This window comes from Lycorma delicatula, chromosome 7 (genome assembly GCF_047948215.1).
Source record: "Lycorma delicatula isolate Av1 chromosome 7, ASM4794821v1, whole genome shotgun sequence".
In the NCBI taxonomy this organism is placed as follows: Eukaryota; Metazoa; Arthropoda; class Insecta; order Hemiptera; family Fulgoridae; genus Lycorma; species Lycorma delicatula.
The window spans coordinates 8,550,020-8,569,074 of record NC_134461.1 but is presented as its reverse complement, the minus strand read 5'-3'; the positions used below and the strand labels follow the sequence as shown (position 1 = coordinate 8,569,074).

The window sequence follows — 19,055 nt, the reverse complement described above, 5'->3', positions numbered from 1 at the left end:
GGTTCTCTTGATTAAACACAACTTATATTTATGTTAAAAGTAATATCACGAACTGAAGTATAACTAAGACCAGTAGTTAGCTAACTAACACCAAATGGTGGTTGCATATGCCGCTTATTTTTTAAATTTAATCTATTGTTTTTTCTTTTCCAGAATATGTTGTAAAACACCACCAGCACCGTGGTGGTTAGCGGTTGAAGCAGAACTTAATGCTGGTTATTTAAATGTTCTAAAATCATTAACAAAGAATCGCAAAGCGTGTGAATTATTAAAATGGAGTCCTAAAAAACAGTTGGTTTTATGTTCGTGTCATAATAATTTATCACCTTCATCAAGAAATCAACATGTTATATCATCTCATTCGATGATAACGTTACCTCAGCATCAAAATTTACCAGAAAATTTTGTTGTTGATCAACATGAACTGCCTTCTACCGCCCGTACTTCTACTGCTACTACCACCGCTACTACTATTACCACTACTTCTACTTCAACGGAAAATTTCAAAATACTAAAAGAAAGATTAACAGCGGGAGATGCAAGAAGCGATAACTTTATTAATGATTCCTCTTCATCGTCGTCATCATCATCTTTGTCTTCATTGTTTTTATCGTCCTGCTCAAATAGAGAAGAATCTAAAGAAGATGAGTGCCTTCAAAAAAATTTAGTGAATATACCTTTGTCGGGTGAAAGTTCAAATTCAAATTGTTTAAATATATTAAGCAGAAGTAAACCAAATGATATTAATCTAGTCAATGTTGTCGAGTCTTCTAAACCTGATAAAGAAAGTGATACCGTTAATAATAATGTTAGTTGTGATATAAAGACAAAATTTAATGTTAAAGATTGTACAGTGTCGTTAAAAAATTGTATAGCTTCATCTCCGTCTGCTTCAGAAGAACTGCATGTTAAACTTAATGATAACGATCAGCAGATGTTGTTACCTATGCCACCTTATCAAAGTTTAGAAGGTAAAGCGGCACAATTTTCACCTCATGCTACATCACAGAGCGATTCAGGTATCGGTAGTACTGATGATGAATTAAAACCATCTTCTTCAGTTGACGATAATGAAATTGTAATCAATAATGGAATGGTCGGTGAAGAAGTAAATTCATCTTCATTAAAAACACAGGTTTCATCTTTAAAACAATGCCATTGTTTTGGTTTTGATAATTTAACTAAAACATCGCCGTCATTATTATACATTAAAAATAAAATCAACGGTAAAAAGTATTCCTCGCTGTACGATTTTCACAAGGATATGCAGCATGTTGTTGAGTCTGTACAAGGGAATAAGTTAATGGACATTTACTATCATATTTTACAAGATATCTTTCCTTGGTTTGATCCTAAATACTCACAAGTGTTTGATTCCAGTAGGAACGATTCAAATTTACAGAATAAGACAAACATGAATGTTAATATGATAGAAGCAGAAACGAATGAAGAAACTGCCGATTATTATGAAGATTCTTCTGTGGTGCTGAAAGATCATTTAGGTTTATCAAGGGATTACTATTATTATAATGTAAATTTTAAAGATAATAGAATTTGTGTTCTGTGTAAGTCTATCGGTGATGGTCCTTCTGAAGAAGAAGGACGTTTACTTTATTGTGGACACAATGAATGGATTCATGCTAACTGTGCTTTGTGGTCAAATGAAGTATTTGAGGAAATTGATGGATCACTACAACGTGTACATAGTGCTATTTCACGTAGTAGATTAATTCGTTGTGCATTTTGCGGTAAACGTGGTGCAAGTGTTGGTTGTTGTTATAGAAATTGCCCAGAATCTTATCATTTTCCTTGTGCAAAAATTGGTAGTTGTGTCTTTATGGAAGATAAATCGATTTATTGTAATTTGCATCAGAATGAATCAAAATCGAAGCCGTTGAATAAAGATTCTGACTTTGCTATTACGAGACCTATTTATGTTGAACTGGTGGAATTAGAGAAAAAAAAGAAAAAATTTGTTCCTCATCACCAAGTCAGAGTAATGGTCGGTTCATTATCAGTTGAAAGCTTGGGTGAATTCGTTTCTGATGTTTCCGATCAAGAAGTATCAATTATTCCCTGTGATTTTGTTTGTACACGTTTATTTTGGTCGACTTATGAACCGTGGCGTTTAGTCAGATATCATATTAGAACAAAAGTTATACAATCTAGTCATGATTATTTGATCGAAGATGATGATAATTTTACTGTAGATCACTCTTTGGATACTAAAAGCAATCAACTTATATCAGATGATAATAAATCAACATACAGTCAACAGAACACCACAGCCAAAATTCCTGAAGTTACAGATACGGAAATAAAACAAGTTTTAAACAATTTGCTTGATATTGTTTGTGCAAATAATAAAGATGATGATAAAAGTGAAGAAGCTTTAGGAAATCTTTCTGATCCTCAAAATCCAGCAGATTTATTACCACCAGAATTAAAAGATGCTATATTTGAAGATTTACCACACGATATACTGGATGGTATTTCGATGCAGGATATTTTTCCAAAACTTATGAGTTATGATGACATTGGTGAGAAAAATGATAAATTTTATACAAATTTAGATAGTAATGCTGATATTATCGGTAATAATAATTTACTTTTAAAAAAGAAGAAATTGAAACTTGACGATACAGATTTTAATAATTTAAGTAGGAAATCTTTAAATTCAAAATATTCTAATAAAAGTGATAATACTGTAGTCGATAACTTGAAACAACAGAAATTATTTATAAAAAATTCTTTATCTGTTAACGATGATAATAAAAAACCAAAAGCTGTTGTTAAACCCGATATCAATAAAACCCTTTTAGATAAGAAATTACATTGTAATAATGATGATGATAGTAAGGGAAAAGTTGTTAAACAACAGTCTTCTGATTGGAAAAATTCAACAATATTACAAGTAGATGGTGCTGTAGATTACAATAGTGGGGATAGTGATATTGGTTCACCCGGTACCAAAAGTAATAATGATATAGAGCAGAAAACATCCATATGTAATCCTGTTTTATTTGTTACTATACAGGATTCGAATCCAATTAACAAACTTGATGTGATCAGATCAGATGGTAATGTAAAATTACACCGGTTGTTACAGGTTGATGGCTGTGCCGATAGTAGCGGGGAAAGTGAAATCGGTAACATCAGTCCAAGAAGTAATTATGATGATTATGAAAATAGTGATACAGATTCATTTTATTTTAATTACAATGAACATAAATGGAAATGTGTTATACCACAGTTAGATGGTGCATCAGATTGTAATATTAATGAAAATAAAGATACAGATGAAAAACCAGTAAAGTGTTCGAGGTGTCATCGTACATATAGAACAGCTGTCAGCTACGAGCGACATCTTCCCACATGTAACACAGACTATATCTTATCGTGCAGTGAAAGTGATTCAAGTGAAGAAGAGAAAGCATCAAGCCCTGTTAATGAATACTGTCCATCGGTGATTAGTAACGGTGAATTTATAACAACTACTAGTGATATGATTGATTCATCGTCATCTTCTACGATATCAGCCGATTCAGCTTCAGCTAATAGCGAGTGTAATGACGCTACAGATACGTGTACTTCTTCTTCTCTAGTTGAACCAAACAGTGATTTTTGTCAAGGTGCCGAAGATGTTGTCGAATATGTTGTACAGACATTGGAATCAACAGATGGTGTTCAGGAATCTACTTGTATTAATAGCGCGTTATATAAAGAAGATGATTGTGATCAAAATGAACAGGGTTTATATATGTACACAGCCCATGAAAATCATCTTGAGAAAATAAACGATGATGAAAATAAAAATACTACAGAGTGCATTATTCAGAGTCCAATAATATGTAATAACACAAATGATAGGACGATCGAATGTGTTGAAACTATAGAAGATAGTCGTCACATTAAAAATGTTAATATTCTTGGCAGTAGACATAAAAAGGTTAATGAACAGACTACAACCATATTATTACAGCAACAGCAGTCGCATATTCTTGATTTTTCTCCTCAGTTTCAACCTGCAATAATTGTACCTGTACCAACGCAACAAAATATAGTTCCAGTTATCGGTACATTTCCACAACAGGCGACAACTCTGCAGCCAACACAAAATATACAGTATGTCACAATCGATTCTGTCGATAAAAGTTCTGCACAGTATCAAACTGCAGTTTTATCGAACGCATATCAAATTCCTTCTCAATCTCCGACAGTACAGACTGTTGCATTTGTTGGTACAATTGTGTCATCTCCGAGTAGCATTGATCAACAGTTAATTTTAAATGCAAACCATACAAATAATATTGACATATTTGGTCAACAACCCGGCAGTGTTTATATTCAAAGCCCTCAGCAACCGGTACTTTTGAGTTCTATGGAAACTGTTGTGAGCAATACGGTTATGTCACAAAGCCAGTTTTCTGTTCCGGGTTCTGTACCGGGAATGCTCAGCACATATTCTACTACGACGCAAGTAATTCAAGCTACAAAGCAGCCGATGCTTGATATTATGGTCATTCCACCCGTAAATAATACATCGACAGCAGTAGATAATGCAATGCAACCGGTTAATGTATCTTTTGCCACGAATAATCAGTTACAGCAAGTACAACAGGAACAGAATCATTGGTATAGATACCCACAACAACAACAACAACAGTGTCCTGATACTTCATTGTATAAAATTAATGAAAAAACAGCAGTTGTGCGTCAGATCATGAATAAACAAAATAGTACTGATTTTACTGGGAAAATGGTCAGTTTAAGGGAGAAAAAGTTTTTTGAACCGACTGTCATCAGTAGTAATAAAAGTAATGCGCATGAAAATGATCAGTTAAAAATTGTGCAGAATGCAAAAAAAATTGGTCCTGTACATCATCTTGCTCAAATGGTCAGTAACATTCAATCGTCAGCTAAGAAAATATGTTTAAATTCTCCTCCGACAAAACAAAAACCTCCTGAGGCAAAAGTTATGCCTCAGCCAAAAGTAAATGTTACTCAACAGCAAAGTCCATTTAGAGAAAGAGTGTTTCATAAAAAAATGAACTGTTTTCCTTTAAACAAACCATCCAATACAAATAATTACAATAATGTTAATAGTAGTATTAGTAAAAAAATTATTGATGATGTAATCACTAAAGCCATCAACAATAATAATAATGATGGTTGTGATAATAGTAAAGATAAAACTAATATAGATGATAAAATGAGTAATATAAGTTGCTCATCACCACCACCAAAGAAAAATGTTGACGTAAAAAACGATGATATTTGTGCCAATCGTTTTATTAATGAACCAAACGATAAATCATTTGTAAATCGACAGAAAGTTATCGTTGAACCTGTTATACCTGTTAAAGATAATTCACCTGGTAACAGCCTTAATGTGAATACTGAAAATAAAATTCGCACTTATATTAATCCTAAGAAAAAAACTGCACCAATAATTCCATCTCAGCCTACAGCACAAGTTAAAGAACAGTTAAAATCACAGATATGGAAAGATTTTGTTAGTCGCAATAACTTTGACGATTGTAATAATAGTAGAGTTTTACAGCCAACATTAAAAGAAAATAAAATATTAGAATGTAAAATGAAAGCTAGATTGCATGAGAAAATTACAGATACTAATAATTGCATGAAACGTATTAAACATTTTGATAAAAGAATCAATGAATCTTGTAACGTTAATAGAAGAGAAGTTACAAAAGCTGCTGAAAAAGTTATTAACGGTAAACAGAAAGTAGAAAAGTTAAAGCGTAAGGATAATACTGACAGCTTAAATTTGGATGAAAAAGTTAAACATGTTAATGAAAATTCATCTTCAAAAAATACAAATTCATTGCCGAACATGGTTTTTGAAATAAATTCAGAAGATGGTTTTACACATTCTGCTGATAATATAGTCGATGGTTTTAATCATCTTTTTAAACAAGTTCAAAAAGCTAGAGCTTCATACAAACTACCACCACTTCCAAGAAATCCATATCAGTCAGCAGATGCACTTTTAAAAATGTTAGGATTAGGTAATAATAGCGTTAAATACATGATAGAACAGTTACCTGGTGTCGGTAGAAGTGTAAAATATCATCCTGTTTATCACAAAAATCGTCATCAGTTTGTTGGATGCGAGTTTGAAACAAGAGAGAATCCATCTGGCTGTGCGAGAACAGAACCATATGTTACCCGTAATAAATATGATATGTTCAGTTGGTTAGCTTCCAGGCATAGAAGACCTCCTAATTTTCTTGTTACATCTGACACAGATATTGTTAATGGCAACAGGTGAGTTAAAATATTAAAATTGTCTTACTTTTAAATCAACTGTTGATTCGGGTCAACAATTTCTTTAAAGATTCATTCAATTTAAAAATTTCACTTGAAAAAGAATGCTGCTGGAATCCAGATCATGCGAGTAAAGTAAACGAGAAAGCACAATTTTTTGTAGTTTTCACCAAAATTTTGTGAACCAAGAGTGATGTCTAAAGCCACTACCACTGTGGAGAATACATTCTTCTCAGTTTGGTTCTTTTTCTCGAAATATTTTCTTTCTTAGATTTTAATATATCTTTGGTTTCCTCATCCAAAGTTTCATCATCAAACTCTGCAGCTACTTGGTGCATTACTGACTTTTTCATTATTATGTAGTAATATGAACCGTAGGTATATTTCAGTATTATGTTACAGTTCTGTTAAATGATGATCAGAATGCATGATTTTCTGAAGTTGTGAATTCATATGATGTTGAGGGTGAGGGCTGTCCTGCGGTCATACTCAAGAATCACCTGTTTTCAAATGCGCATTCATAGATCATCTGTTGACTGATAACCACATTAATATTGTTTAATCACTCATTTGAACTTGTAAATATATTTTGTGATGTGTATAATTTGTCTATTGATCATTCTAACTATATTTTATTTTCTTGTGAATCTGTTTTCCTAAGCCTTTAAAAAAAATGAATTTGATTTACTATTGAACATACTGAAATTTTGGATCTTGAAAATTTCATATAGTTATTGATCTGAAAAAATTGAATAAAACTTACCCCTGAGATATATCTAGTAATATTTGAGAAAATTGTTATTAAACACAAAAATTGGTGTCGCAATAACCCCAGTTTATGTACGTTTGATGTAATAACTTCAGTAAATTGCTAATAATCAAAAAGATTTTGTAGATATTTTAATTCTGAAAAATCTGCGGAAGTATTGTAATGTGAACATGAAGATTTTAAGAAATTTGATTTAAAAGAGTTGTATTTGATTAATATTTTAAACCAAAATGAGAATCATTTTAATAATGGAATATTTAGAAACTTCTATAATTAAAGTAAGTAACTAAAAATTAATTACAAACTTACTATTAAAGGAACTGTTCATATTGTCATCCATCGCAGTTTACACAATATTCTGTTTGATATAAATTCCTCCTTGGGTGTCTCTTCTTAATGTATCAGGATTGTTTTGTCAATAATCCTTTTATTTTAGACACAATTTCATACGACCCCACAGATAAAAGTTTTCTAGCGTTAGATCAGGTAGTCTAAAAGATCAATTAATTTTCCCACCTCTTCTGACCTAGCTGGAAATAAATCTTATATTCAAATAAATCCTAACATGACAAAAATGAAGAGGAGCCGTGTTAATGTTGAAAAATTATTTCCTGTCTCGTTATTAGTGAGGAAGTTCTTCTAAATTACTTTCTAAGAAATTTTAGTACCCATTTCTTGTAAGATCTTCAAAAAGAAATTGTCAAATACGAGGCTTGCTGATAAATTTTGCACACTAGCGAAGAGTGGCAGCATGTGATAGCTAAAATCCCCCTCTACAAACCTGCAATAACATGTTGAAATTTGTTTACCGGTTTGTTCAGTAGCAGTTAAAATTGAGTCAAGTATGGCCAATATGTAAACATGGTTAAAACAGTGTGCAGTGAACAAATTTTTATCAATAGAAAATGTGAATCCTATGAATATTTATCATCGCTTTACTGTTGACAGGAGTACTGTGAATAGTGTAAATTGAAATTTCATATATGTGAAGCAGGTAAAGTGACAATTGAGGATGCACCTCACAGCAGACGACCAGTTTCTGTGACCGATCAGAAACATCGAAAGGAGGTGCACAGTTTGCTTCAAAGTGACGGGTGAATCACCCAGCTACTAGTAATAAGTTGGGCATATTCAGTTAGGCATATCTAAAGAACGAGTTGGCCATATTATCAAGCAAATTGGGTTACCGTAAAATCTGTGCATGATGGGTATTACACAAGCTTAAGTTTGAATCCATTCCGCATCCGCCAAACTCGCCAGATTTGGCTTTGTGTGATTTCCAGTTCTTTCCTCATCATAAGAGGGATCTCAGAGGTGATCATTACAGCACTGACGATGAGGTGAAGGAAGCTACGGGCACTTGGATCGAGAAAGACCACCATAATTTTTCATTGACGCAATGCAAAAACTAGTTTCATGTTGGGAAAAGTGTATCAGTAAAAACAGGGATTATATTAAAAAATAAATACTGCATTTTGTAACTAAGGTATTGTACTTTTTATTCACATAAAATTTCAGCCAAGCCTTGTAATATGCTTGTCAATAATACCACACCAAACATTAACGTAAACCTTCATTGGAAACTACTTTCTACTATGTGGAGATTGTCAAAACTTCAGTGACGATTATTTTGCTAATCATTAATTCATTTCTGAAAATTAGCTGATAAATAATTTGTTTTGAAGCCAAGGACAGAAATTTAGATACAGCAAGAAGTGTCCAGGTGGTAAATTTTGAACCTGCTACAAGTGGTAGGGTAGAGATTTTCTTTAGAAATTATTTACCATACAAAATTGCATAAAAAATGTCTGCTATTTGAAGTTCATCTAATATTGAGCCCCAGGCAATTTTGAAGTTGCTGACAAGTTCTGTTCATCAACACAGTGCTGTTCTTGCCATTCAACAAAATTTGAACATGATGTAAAAATCCAGTTGTGCATAAACAGTAAAATAAATACTGATGCAAGAAAAATATTTATTTGGTGTGGTATTATTGACAAGCATATTATCTGACAATTTCTTTTGAAGATCTCCTTATGAGATGTGTACTAAAATTTCTTATATAATAATTACCACCTCTTATATAAGTTAGAAGAATAATTTTAAATTGCCTTAAAAAGGCATTCCTGTTAAAAATATTGTTAATATTTATAACGAGTAGCTAGCACATTTTCCATTACAATACTTGTAAGCAAAAAATCATATTTCTTATTCTTCATCTGAAAACTGAAAAGCCAGTTTTAGAATGTGATATTCAAGCTTTGTAAAAATTTTGAAAGCGTACTGTTCAAATTTAATACAATAATTTCAGTTTCCAACAACTGGCAGTAGTATGCTGCATTTACTGTCCTTCGAATTTGTGCAGGAAATCAGTAAGCGCACACCTTTTGAGTTCCAAAACACAGTTACCAGAACTTTTCCAGCTGAAAAGCATTTCTTGGCCTTGATCAGCCCCCTCTCCACTTTTCCTCTGCGCCATACTTTTCTTGCTTTTTGAGGTGTAGTGATGGACCCACGTCATGATATGGTTCAGAAATGCGCCCCTCCTTCTTCCTCAGTGATTTAGAAGCCACTGACTGATCTCTTTTCAGATATTTCTCTGTGAGAAGATGTGAGGCCCTCCTCGCGGACACTTTGTGTATCTGGGAATGATGACAACATTGGACGCATATTCCTAACATTTTGCCCATCTCTGATGCAATTTCAGCAACAGTTATGCGGCAGTCACCTTCCACAAGGTCATAAAAGGGTGGTGTTATGTCATCATTGACGCTGATCTGTGAATGTTGATGGCTTTTATTCTCCACTGCATCATGGCCACTTTGAATTTTTTTGGCCTAATCACACACTTGAGTTTTTGACAGGGTAGCATCTCTGAACTTTGCGTGGAGTAGATATAAAATTTCAGAGAATTTGACAACTTTGTTGGTTATGAATCAGATTATAATTCGTTGTGCATTGGACAATGGTACCTCTTGCTCAGAAATTCTGCTATTGATGTGGGAACATGACCGAGCAAAAGGGGTGGCTGGTCAGTTGCTCCCCCTCCACATACATCCAACTAATTACCTACTGCATCCTACCACATTCACTGCTCTTCTGCAGTCTGCACAGCACAATTCTGGTTTATATTTGAATATCCTCATACTAACTTAGAAAATAAAAAATTCTCAGTTTATTTTTTTTTCAAAACTTCCTAAATAAAATGAAATCCTTGTTTATTAATATTTTTAATGTAACAATGAAGTTATGCAGATTTGAATACACTAGATTGTGGATACCGGTGTTCTTTGGAGGTTGGGTTTCAATTAACCACACATCTCAGGAATGGTCTACCTTAGACTGTACAAGACTACACTTCATTTACATTCATACATATCATTCTCATTCATCCTCTTAAGTAATACCTTATGCCGGTTCCAGAGGATAAACAGAAAAAGAAAGCTCTATTAGTGAGGAATGATCAACGAAACCAGCCTAATGCATAATATTGAAAGAACAAAATGCACCTCGTAATTTTAGAGTAAAGTGCACAGCGACTTTCTGAATATATTTTATCACTATTTGTTTTAAATCAGATTCTATATCAGTTTTTAATTATTTTCATCTCTGTTGTATTTTTATGATGTGATTTAAATCTTCTTTTTTACATTTAATATTTATTTTTAATTTTTTTATTTTGTTTTATAGTAGGCGAGCTACTAGCCTTAATTTACCTATGGCTATGAGATTCCGTCATTTACGTGAAACTTCTAAAGAAGCTGTGGGTGTTTTTAGATCTGATATTCATGGCCGTGGTCTGTTCTGTTTAAGAGATATTGATTCTGGGGAGATGGTCATTGAATATGCTGGAGAGGTAATTTATTTTACTACTCAATAATGTTTTGTTTCAGCTTATACTGTTTTATTGTTTTCTATAAGTCCACCTCTATTTTATTAATTTTTTTTTTATGTGACAACTGTAGAGGAATGAAGGTACTTTGAAGGTTTTGATTGTGTGCAAACATGCTGAATAGTGGGTCTGTGATTTAAAAACTGTTGCAGTGTAAAATATTTAGTGAGAAATTGACAGTTTCTATAAGCTAAACCGGCAGATTAATTTCTCACATTTTTTACCTTTATTCAAAATTATATAAATAAAAATCTAGTATTAATAAAGTTAATAGTTGTAATAAATAGTCTAGTCTTTCGCCATGGTTGATTCCATTTGTTTAGGGTGATGTAACTATTTTAATTCATTAATGTTTTAATTTATCGATTGGATTTAAGGAATAAAGTTTTTTGTTTGAAAATGGTATTTGATACTATAATTTTCAATTTTTAATTAGACCGGGAGCATTCAAGAACATCTACAACCGAATCATAAACTTAAAAATAATTTGTAATTCAAAAAAAGTTGTTACACCCTTGTATATCTGATAAAAAAAGATGAACTATTAATTTTTTATTTAAATCTTTTTTTTTAATGCGATTGAAACAATAAAAGGGCTGTCTAGATTAATTATAACGTTTTACCTCTGCGGTTAAAAAAATGAACAGTTTATAAAATTTATGTATCGATAAAGATGGTTGGTGGATTCTCTAAATGTATTTAATTACTTTCTATCATTCTTATTGATTTATCCATAAACATAACAGGACTGCATTATCAACCTTGAGGATAAAAGTGTAATCAATGCACCTATGTTAGGCTCACCATAACTTGTCTCTTTCTTTATTTAAAATTTAATCCATTTTTACTTTAAATTATTTGTAGAATCAGTTTAAACATAGTTTTTACAGGGTAATAAAAACTTAAACATCTTAATCAGCTATTTGGCATTTGTAATAGTACTACTTTGAATTCAACTGTTTTTTTAAAATTAAAATAAAAAAATTGATATTAAAGAAGAATTAAATGGAAATATTATGGTTATCAGATACCTATCAAGGGCAGGTGGTGGATAGCTTATGGCAGATTTATTGATGGTCCTTTGCACGGTAGGAGTGGTAGAGCGATAGCTCACCACTTTGGCTGCTGCCACTGCTGTGATTATAACCGTCTATTGGATTGCTCTGATGGCACCTGGTACCTTATGAACAACCTAGTAGCCCAAAAAAGGGCTGTTTAAAGACTATTTGTGGTCCTGAAAAGGGCCATTTATGTGTTTGATGAGGCTAAAAGTGACAATCATGTCTAATCGCTGGTCTTCGGCAATGTTGGCTTGCCTCAACCGGTTTCAGTCAGGGAGTTGCGGTTTATCCATTGGAATCGGACTGAGCTTCCCCTCAGCGGCAGTTGTGTCCTTGCTACAGTGCAGCCCCCAGAGCCCCACAGGGTTGGTTCAGCGTCAGTCTTTCACTGCTATGACCAATTTGGTTTTCCCTGAGCAGCGCTCGTCCAGCTCAGTCGTCACCGCTATGTCTCCTGGCACTAGCAGGCTTTGTGCTAGGCTGGCCAGGCATACTGTTCTGTTGGGAATGTGGCCCTCAGCTGGGCGATACCAAATTGGGCTGGCTTGTTGGCCTACTTAAACAGCTAGAACATTTATAAATAGACTTAACTCAGAAATGAGGTGTAGTTGAGGAAACTGCTATTTTGGATTTAAGGTAGTGTTACACTTTCCTCCTACCTCCCTGCAAAAGGGACATCAATAAACAATGTTGTAAGCTGACTGACCTCCTGCCCTTGTTAGTCTTTATGTGATTGATGCAAAGATCTTTAATATTGGTATACCTGTTTTCTATCGTTAAAAGTAACAGAACCTGTATAATATTTCTGCCTCAAATATTTCTTAATTTTTCTTTATATTTTACACAGTGTCATCAGCTAATGTGCTATGTACAGTAATTTTGAGAGGTTTGATGTTTATATTAAAAAAAAAATTAGTCTGTGACGATATATAGGTTTGTTTAGTGTTACCTTTTGGTGATCAGTTTTTAATAATTTTTTCCTTTCTTTTCTTAATTTAAGGTTATAAGATCAGCTTTAACGGATAAAAGAGAACGATATTATACATCAAAAGGTATCGGTTGTTATATGTTTAGAATCGATGACAACTTTGTTGTTGATGCTACTATGAAAGGCAATGCAGCTAGATTTATTAATCATTCCTGTGAGGTAGGTCATATTTATTATTTTTCAATATTAATTATTATTCAAACAATATACAATCAGAATTATTATTCTTTTATCTAAGATACATAAATTAGATGTTAAATAGATACATAAGTTAGATCTTACATTTTTTGTAGTTAATCAGACTATATGATTATCATCACAGTTATAATAATATATATATATAGTAATAATATATATATATATATTTATTGGATTTTCAATCTTGAAAATTAAATTAAAAAAGTCTTAAATAAAATTTAAAAAAAATTGATATTTATAAACCAAAAATCTTACATAGGTCACATTCAGCCTTCTTGGTATTTTTTGGGGCTTAAAAGTTATTTATTTCAATGTCAGTTCAATTTGGCGTAGTGTCAACAAAACTAAAATTAAATTAACGTTACTAAAATTTAAAAAAAATATTTGTGTGATGTCCCAAGCTTCAATTCAATGTATATTATATTCCTTCAATATATATATATATATATATGATATATATACCAAATAATGACTTGTTGGTCAACAAGATTCTGAGATGAAGCAAAAACTTTATAGAAATAATGTTGAATATTCCTGTACCCTAAATCCAATAGACATAAAACTTCAGATTTTAAATAACTTAAATACTTTTATCACACTACAACTTAATTTTCTATGATTATAAATTAAATTACTAAATTTTCAAAATTATACCTCCCTTTTTTAATCTCATAAAAAATGTAATTAATGCTCCATACGTAGAAAGTTTTTGACCACATTCAGTTAACACCACGGAATAAAAAAGATTTTTTTTTGTCTGGAAGTTTTTTCTCCTGAATTAAAATATATCGGTTTTTTCCCCATCACGTAAGGTTTCTGAGAGACAGGCATTTATAATTTCATACATTTTAATACTTTCTGCTTTCTTAACTAAACAATATTTAAACATCTGACTCTCTAGAAAGTAAGATATGATGATTTTCTGCTATATTTCACCTGTGAAGCACTCTCTTGATGGTCCAACAATAATTGACCAGCATATTAGGATTCCATTTGCTTTGGTACCTTTTTTCCATATCTGAAATCTGAGAAAGTGTTCCCCATGCTAATCGCTCACAGCGCCAAGATTTTCAGAGAAGAAATCTAGGTCGAGTGCAGGAAGTGTACTTTTAAGGACAAATTACAACCCAAATTTTTATAAGATTGTTGACAATATCACTGTAATTTTCCACCTTTCAATTTCCCAAAAAAACTGAGTAACTTTTTGAATCCTTGCCAAGCTGCTTTCTCCAGCAGATTCAATAGTTCCTCAAACTTTTCATCATGCATTAGTGATCTTATTTATGGACCCACAAATATTTCTTCTTTAATTTTTGTGTCACTAATTTTAGAAAACTTAATAAGTACATGAAACCAAGAAGTATTGTCCATGGCCTTCACAAAATTCTTCATTAATCCTAGTTTGATATGAACAGAGGTAGATGCACATTTTTAGGATTACATACTGGGTCATGTTTCACATTTTTCTGTTCAGGAATGAGTGATTCGCGTTTAGGCCATTCTTTTCTAATGAAATTGTTTTTTCTGTCCCTATTATCCCATTCTCACAAAAAAACAATAGTACTTTGTGTAACCAAGCTGCAGACCAAGAATAAGTGCAAAACACCACAAATATTCCATTCATACACTGCATATTGAAGCTTTTCCAATATAAATTTAAAGTTTTCATATGTTTCTTTCATATTAGAGTGAGCAACAGGTGCTGATGGGAATTTATTGCTATTATGCAGAAGCACAGCTTTTAAACTAACTTTAGAAGAATCAATGAATAAGCCCCATTCTGTTGGTTTGTGTTTATTGTAAAGTGTGTCCATAAGAAAAGAAGTGTCAATACAAAACACTAAGCCATTTTCTTCAGATAAATTCTTCAGATTAATGATTATGATAAGTACATATCTTGAGTTTCTTTTGAAGAAGATTCCAACCTTTTAGCCGGGAAGCAAGCATTTCAGACTGTTCCTTTTGGATAACTTTAAATCTTGTATCAGATCATTAAAATTTTCTTGAATCAGTAAATGAGGCTCAGATGAAACTACTTTGTTTAAAAGTTGTATCACCAAAATCTGTTTCTTTTTCTTCCTTACTTCCATCAGACTCTGAGCTCTCTTCATCTAATGTCGCATGTTGTGGAGGCTTTGGTATGGATAATTCTTCACAGTGTGGAACTGGTCTCATTACTGATTGCAGGTTAGCGGTACACCATTGTGTGTTTTGTTTTTTATATAATCCCTTTAACATTTGTTTAGCAGAAATAACAGTCAGAAGAGTGATTTTTGGGTTCCTCCAAATCATAGGCATAGCAAATTTCATGTGGCGTGAGTCATTTTTCCATGCAGTGAGAAGCCTAGAACACGATAAACAGATATGTGGGGCCCAACAGGTGTGACTTTACACCCAAAGTAAAGTTCATAACTCTTTTTTACTAATACATACCACTTTTTTCATCATACACTTTTGTACACTTTTTTCAACACATTCATAACAAAAATTGTTAGGATGATTTACACAAACTCTAGACATTTTGTAACTAATGACTTATTAAAAGAAATAAAATTGGATATGTAATACACAATAATTCAGACACACAAAGCACTCACAATGACATGTTTACTGGTTCACTCCTATCTCACAACTGTCATTGTTCTGATGAGTGTGTGCTACACTAGATCATGTTTGTACATATTTTACACACGTCTGAACCTGCACAACAGTAGTAGTGCCGCCCTTTGAGCTTTTACTTGACAATGGACAGATGGACAAAAAAACATTTAAAAAAATTAAAATAACAATAAACTGGGCGATGGAGAAACTCTGAATAGATGTTTGAAAACAGGGTAAAAACTGCATTAAGTACACCTCTTGGTACTCATGAGACAAAAATCATGTTGACCTGTGTAATTTATGTGGAGCCGTTGTAGATATTAATCTAAAGCCCAGTATGTTCATATTAGAGGCCAACAAGTATATATAAAGCTTTGGGAAATTTTTATGGTGTTTCCAAGGGATTTCAAACCTTTTGCTTGATCTATATACTTTTCCTTTATAGCAGCTGCAGGTGGTGCTGTATTGCAGAAATTGAGCTATAGTCAGGAAATTAAAATATTGAGGTTGAGGATTAAGAATTTTTCTATTGTAAAAAGAAGAGTGGTATACAATAATCATACAGTGAAAATTAAAAACTTCAGTACTTTCATTTTTTGGTTACATTAATTAAGTTTGCAGAAAAGCGTAAGAGAAGCATTATGACAAAAGCATATCTTAGATCTATTAAAAAATAGTAACTAAACTTATATGATGAATCAGGAGCTACTTACCATCAGGGTGGTATTTCTCTTCTCTGTAGTCAGAAATAAAATAATTAAGTATTCAAGACTTGTTTTTATCAAAATGGTAGCATTGATTGCTAACAAGTAGCAATTTAAGAGACATTGCCATTTGAGGCTGTGAGGATGAGGCAAAAATTTCCACTTAAAAAAAAAGTCATACATGAGCAGTGAGTGGTGGACAAATATTTTCATTCATTCAGCAAACCACCTCATATTTGTTATATTATCCATTGAAGTTTTCTCATTGATTATTTAAGTATCCGTATTTATAAAATAAATATTGAGCAACTTTGCCTTGAAATTATACTTAAACCGTACTGGTTTTAATTAAAATATGTAGATTAATGTTGAGAAATGCGGTGGGAAATGAGTGGGCTCAACACATTATATTGATGTACTGTAATTGAAATCTTATATTAAATAAAGAGCTTAATCAAATTTTTACTTAATCAAATTATTCTGTAGAACTGTTTACAAGCGGGGTTATTTTTCCTACTTTTAAAGCTGTATGCTAATAAAACAACTGAGTGCTTAAAAGCATTTATGAACTGAAATGAAATTTATGAAAAATATCTGTAAACATCAGAACGATTTTTTGTGAAATGATTTAGAGAGAGTTTTATTATGAAATATGCTGGAACCAAAAATGCTGACAGACAATGCAAATCAAATGGGTTCAGTAAGGGCATTCCTTTTTATGAAAACAACAAGGTAAAAAATGTCTGAATTACAAACTGCAAAATGGAAACAAACTACATTGACATAAAACGCAACCATTCACTGTCAGTAAAAGTCATGACAAGGAAAGCTGCTTGACAAAGAATATCGGTTGAGACACACCATAAGATGCAAATATGCTTATGGTGCGGTTGAACTTTTACAAATAAACCTAAAGATAATACATCAATATTCATTATCTTTGTAAAATGCATTGGCACATATCCGTTAACATGTATATCCACCATTGTTTAGAAAAACCCTGAAATATAATAATCACATTATCTTCAGTTTTAAAGTATACCATGGTCATTACAGATACCACAAGGTTATTTTTCACTGTTATCTGATCCTTTGTTACATAAATGATGTATTAAATAGTGAAATTATCCTCAGTCAGTTCTATATACTACATGTATAGTAATTTTTGAGGGCTCAGAAAATACATGATTTTTCTGAGAAGTTTTCAACATAGTCGCCTTACAATTCAGTGCATTTAGACAAATAACTTTCCAACTTTTTAATATCCTCATTATAATGCGATTTGCCCTACTTGGCAAAATAAGTGGTTTGACCTAATCATTTGAAGTGAATCCCTTGTCCAACAAGTTCTTTGGGAAAGTAAAATCCAGTAAATACAAAAGCACTTCAAGGGATACTATCTAAAGTATAAAATCGACGATTATATTCATTCGGTCATACTTGTCAAATGTATATCAAGCTGAAAACTTTTCTGAATGATCCTCAAACTAAAATTACTTGTATTTTTTTAAATGAAAATTTATTTTTTGTATTATTAGTCTGAAAAGTAAATTTTCTTAGCGAGACCTTCTCTTGTGTTATTTTGAAAATAATTTTTTTTTTCAGCCAAACTGTTATTCAAGAGTAGTCGATATACTCGGTAAAAAACATATTTTAATATTCGCACTCAGACGTATTCCACAAGGAGAGGAGTTAACATACGATTACAAGTTTCCATTAGAAGATGACAAAATAACTTGTCACTGTCTTTCAAGAAAATGTCGGAAGTATCTCAATTAATTTATTAAGATAATCTTATTAAATAAATACCATTATTATTTTTTTATTACTATCGGTCACATCTTTCTACTAGTATTTAATAAATTTATGGCTCTTGTAATTGTTTAATAATATGTATTCCTTTCCTTTTGCATATGAATTCTTGAAAACATTTACTTTTTTATTCCTTTTCTTCCTTCTCATTTTACCTTTTCAATCGATCTCTTGCCAGACATTCATGTGGATCCTTTCTCAGCAATATATTTATATATTATATATGATTAAAAAATGTACTGTATAAAATGTAAGAAAATGTTATGTTTTTAGTATTATTAGTATTAATATATTTGAACTGAATAATTACCAATATAATAAAATATAATTTTATATAATAATGTATATAAAATGTATTTAATAAAAATGTGAATAAAAAATTTTATTTTGTAAAATAATGTACAGATTTTATTTTTTAAATAAAATAGTTTGCATAATAATATACATTTTGTATAATATAAATAATATAGTAGTAGTAGTTCTTTTTTTTGTAGTTTAGAATATTATTTTACTTTGTTGTCTATAATAATTTGCTGTTTTATGCTTTTTTTATTTTTTGTAAGCATTATTAAATACAAATAAATTTGCTTAATCACAGATTTTTTTAAGAATTAAAATGTATTTAAAATTATGTGTAAATTAAAAGTTGTGATCGAATTCAAAATTATGAAGTTTATCTGATTAAAAAAAGTTGCATATTTATATTTAATTTTATTATATTCATTAACACATAGAAGAT

General features: G+C 31.7%; 1 protein-coding gene across 1 annotated transcript in view; it reads left to right on the top strand.

Annotated features, from left to right (window-relative positions):
* The window catches only part of trx (histone lysine N-methyltransferase trithorax), a 70,124-nt gene extending 51,393 nt beyond the window's left edge, over positions 1-18,731 (top strand). Inside the window, exons 17-20 of the mRNA XM_075371707.1 lie at positions 154-6,291; positions 10,751-10,916; positions 13,014-13,160; positions 18,110-18,731. Of these exons, the coding sequence (XP_075227822.1) occupies positions 154-6,291; positions 10,751-10,916; positions 13,014-13,160; positions 18,110-18,283 (6,625 nt within the window). The 3' untranslated portion in view covers positions 18,284-18,731. The remainder of the gene's footprint in view (positions 1-153; positions 6,292-10,750; positions 10,917-13,013; positions 13,161-18,109) is intronic.
* Positions 18,732-19,055: the final 324 nt, after the last annotated feature.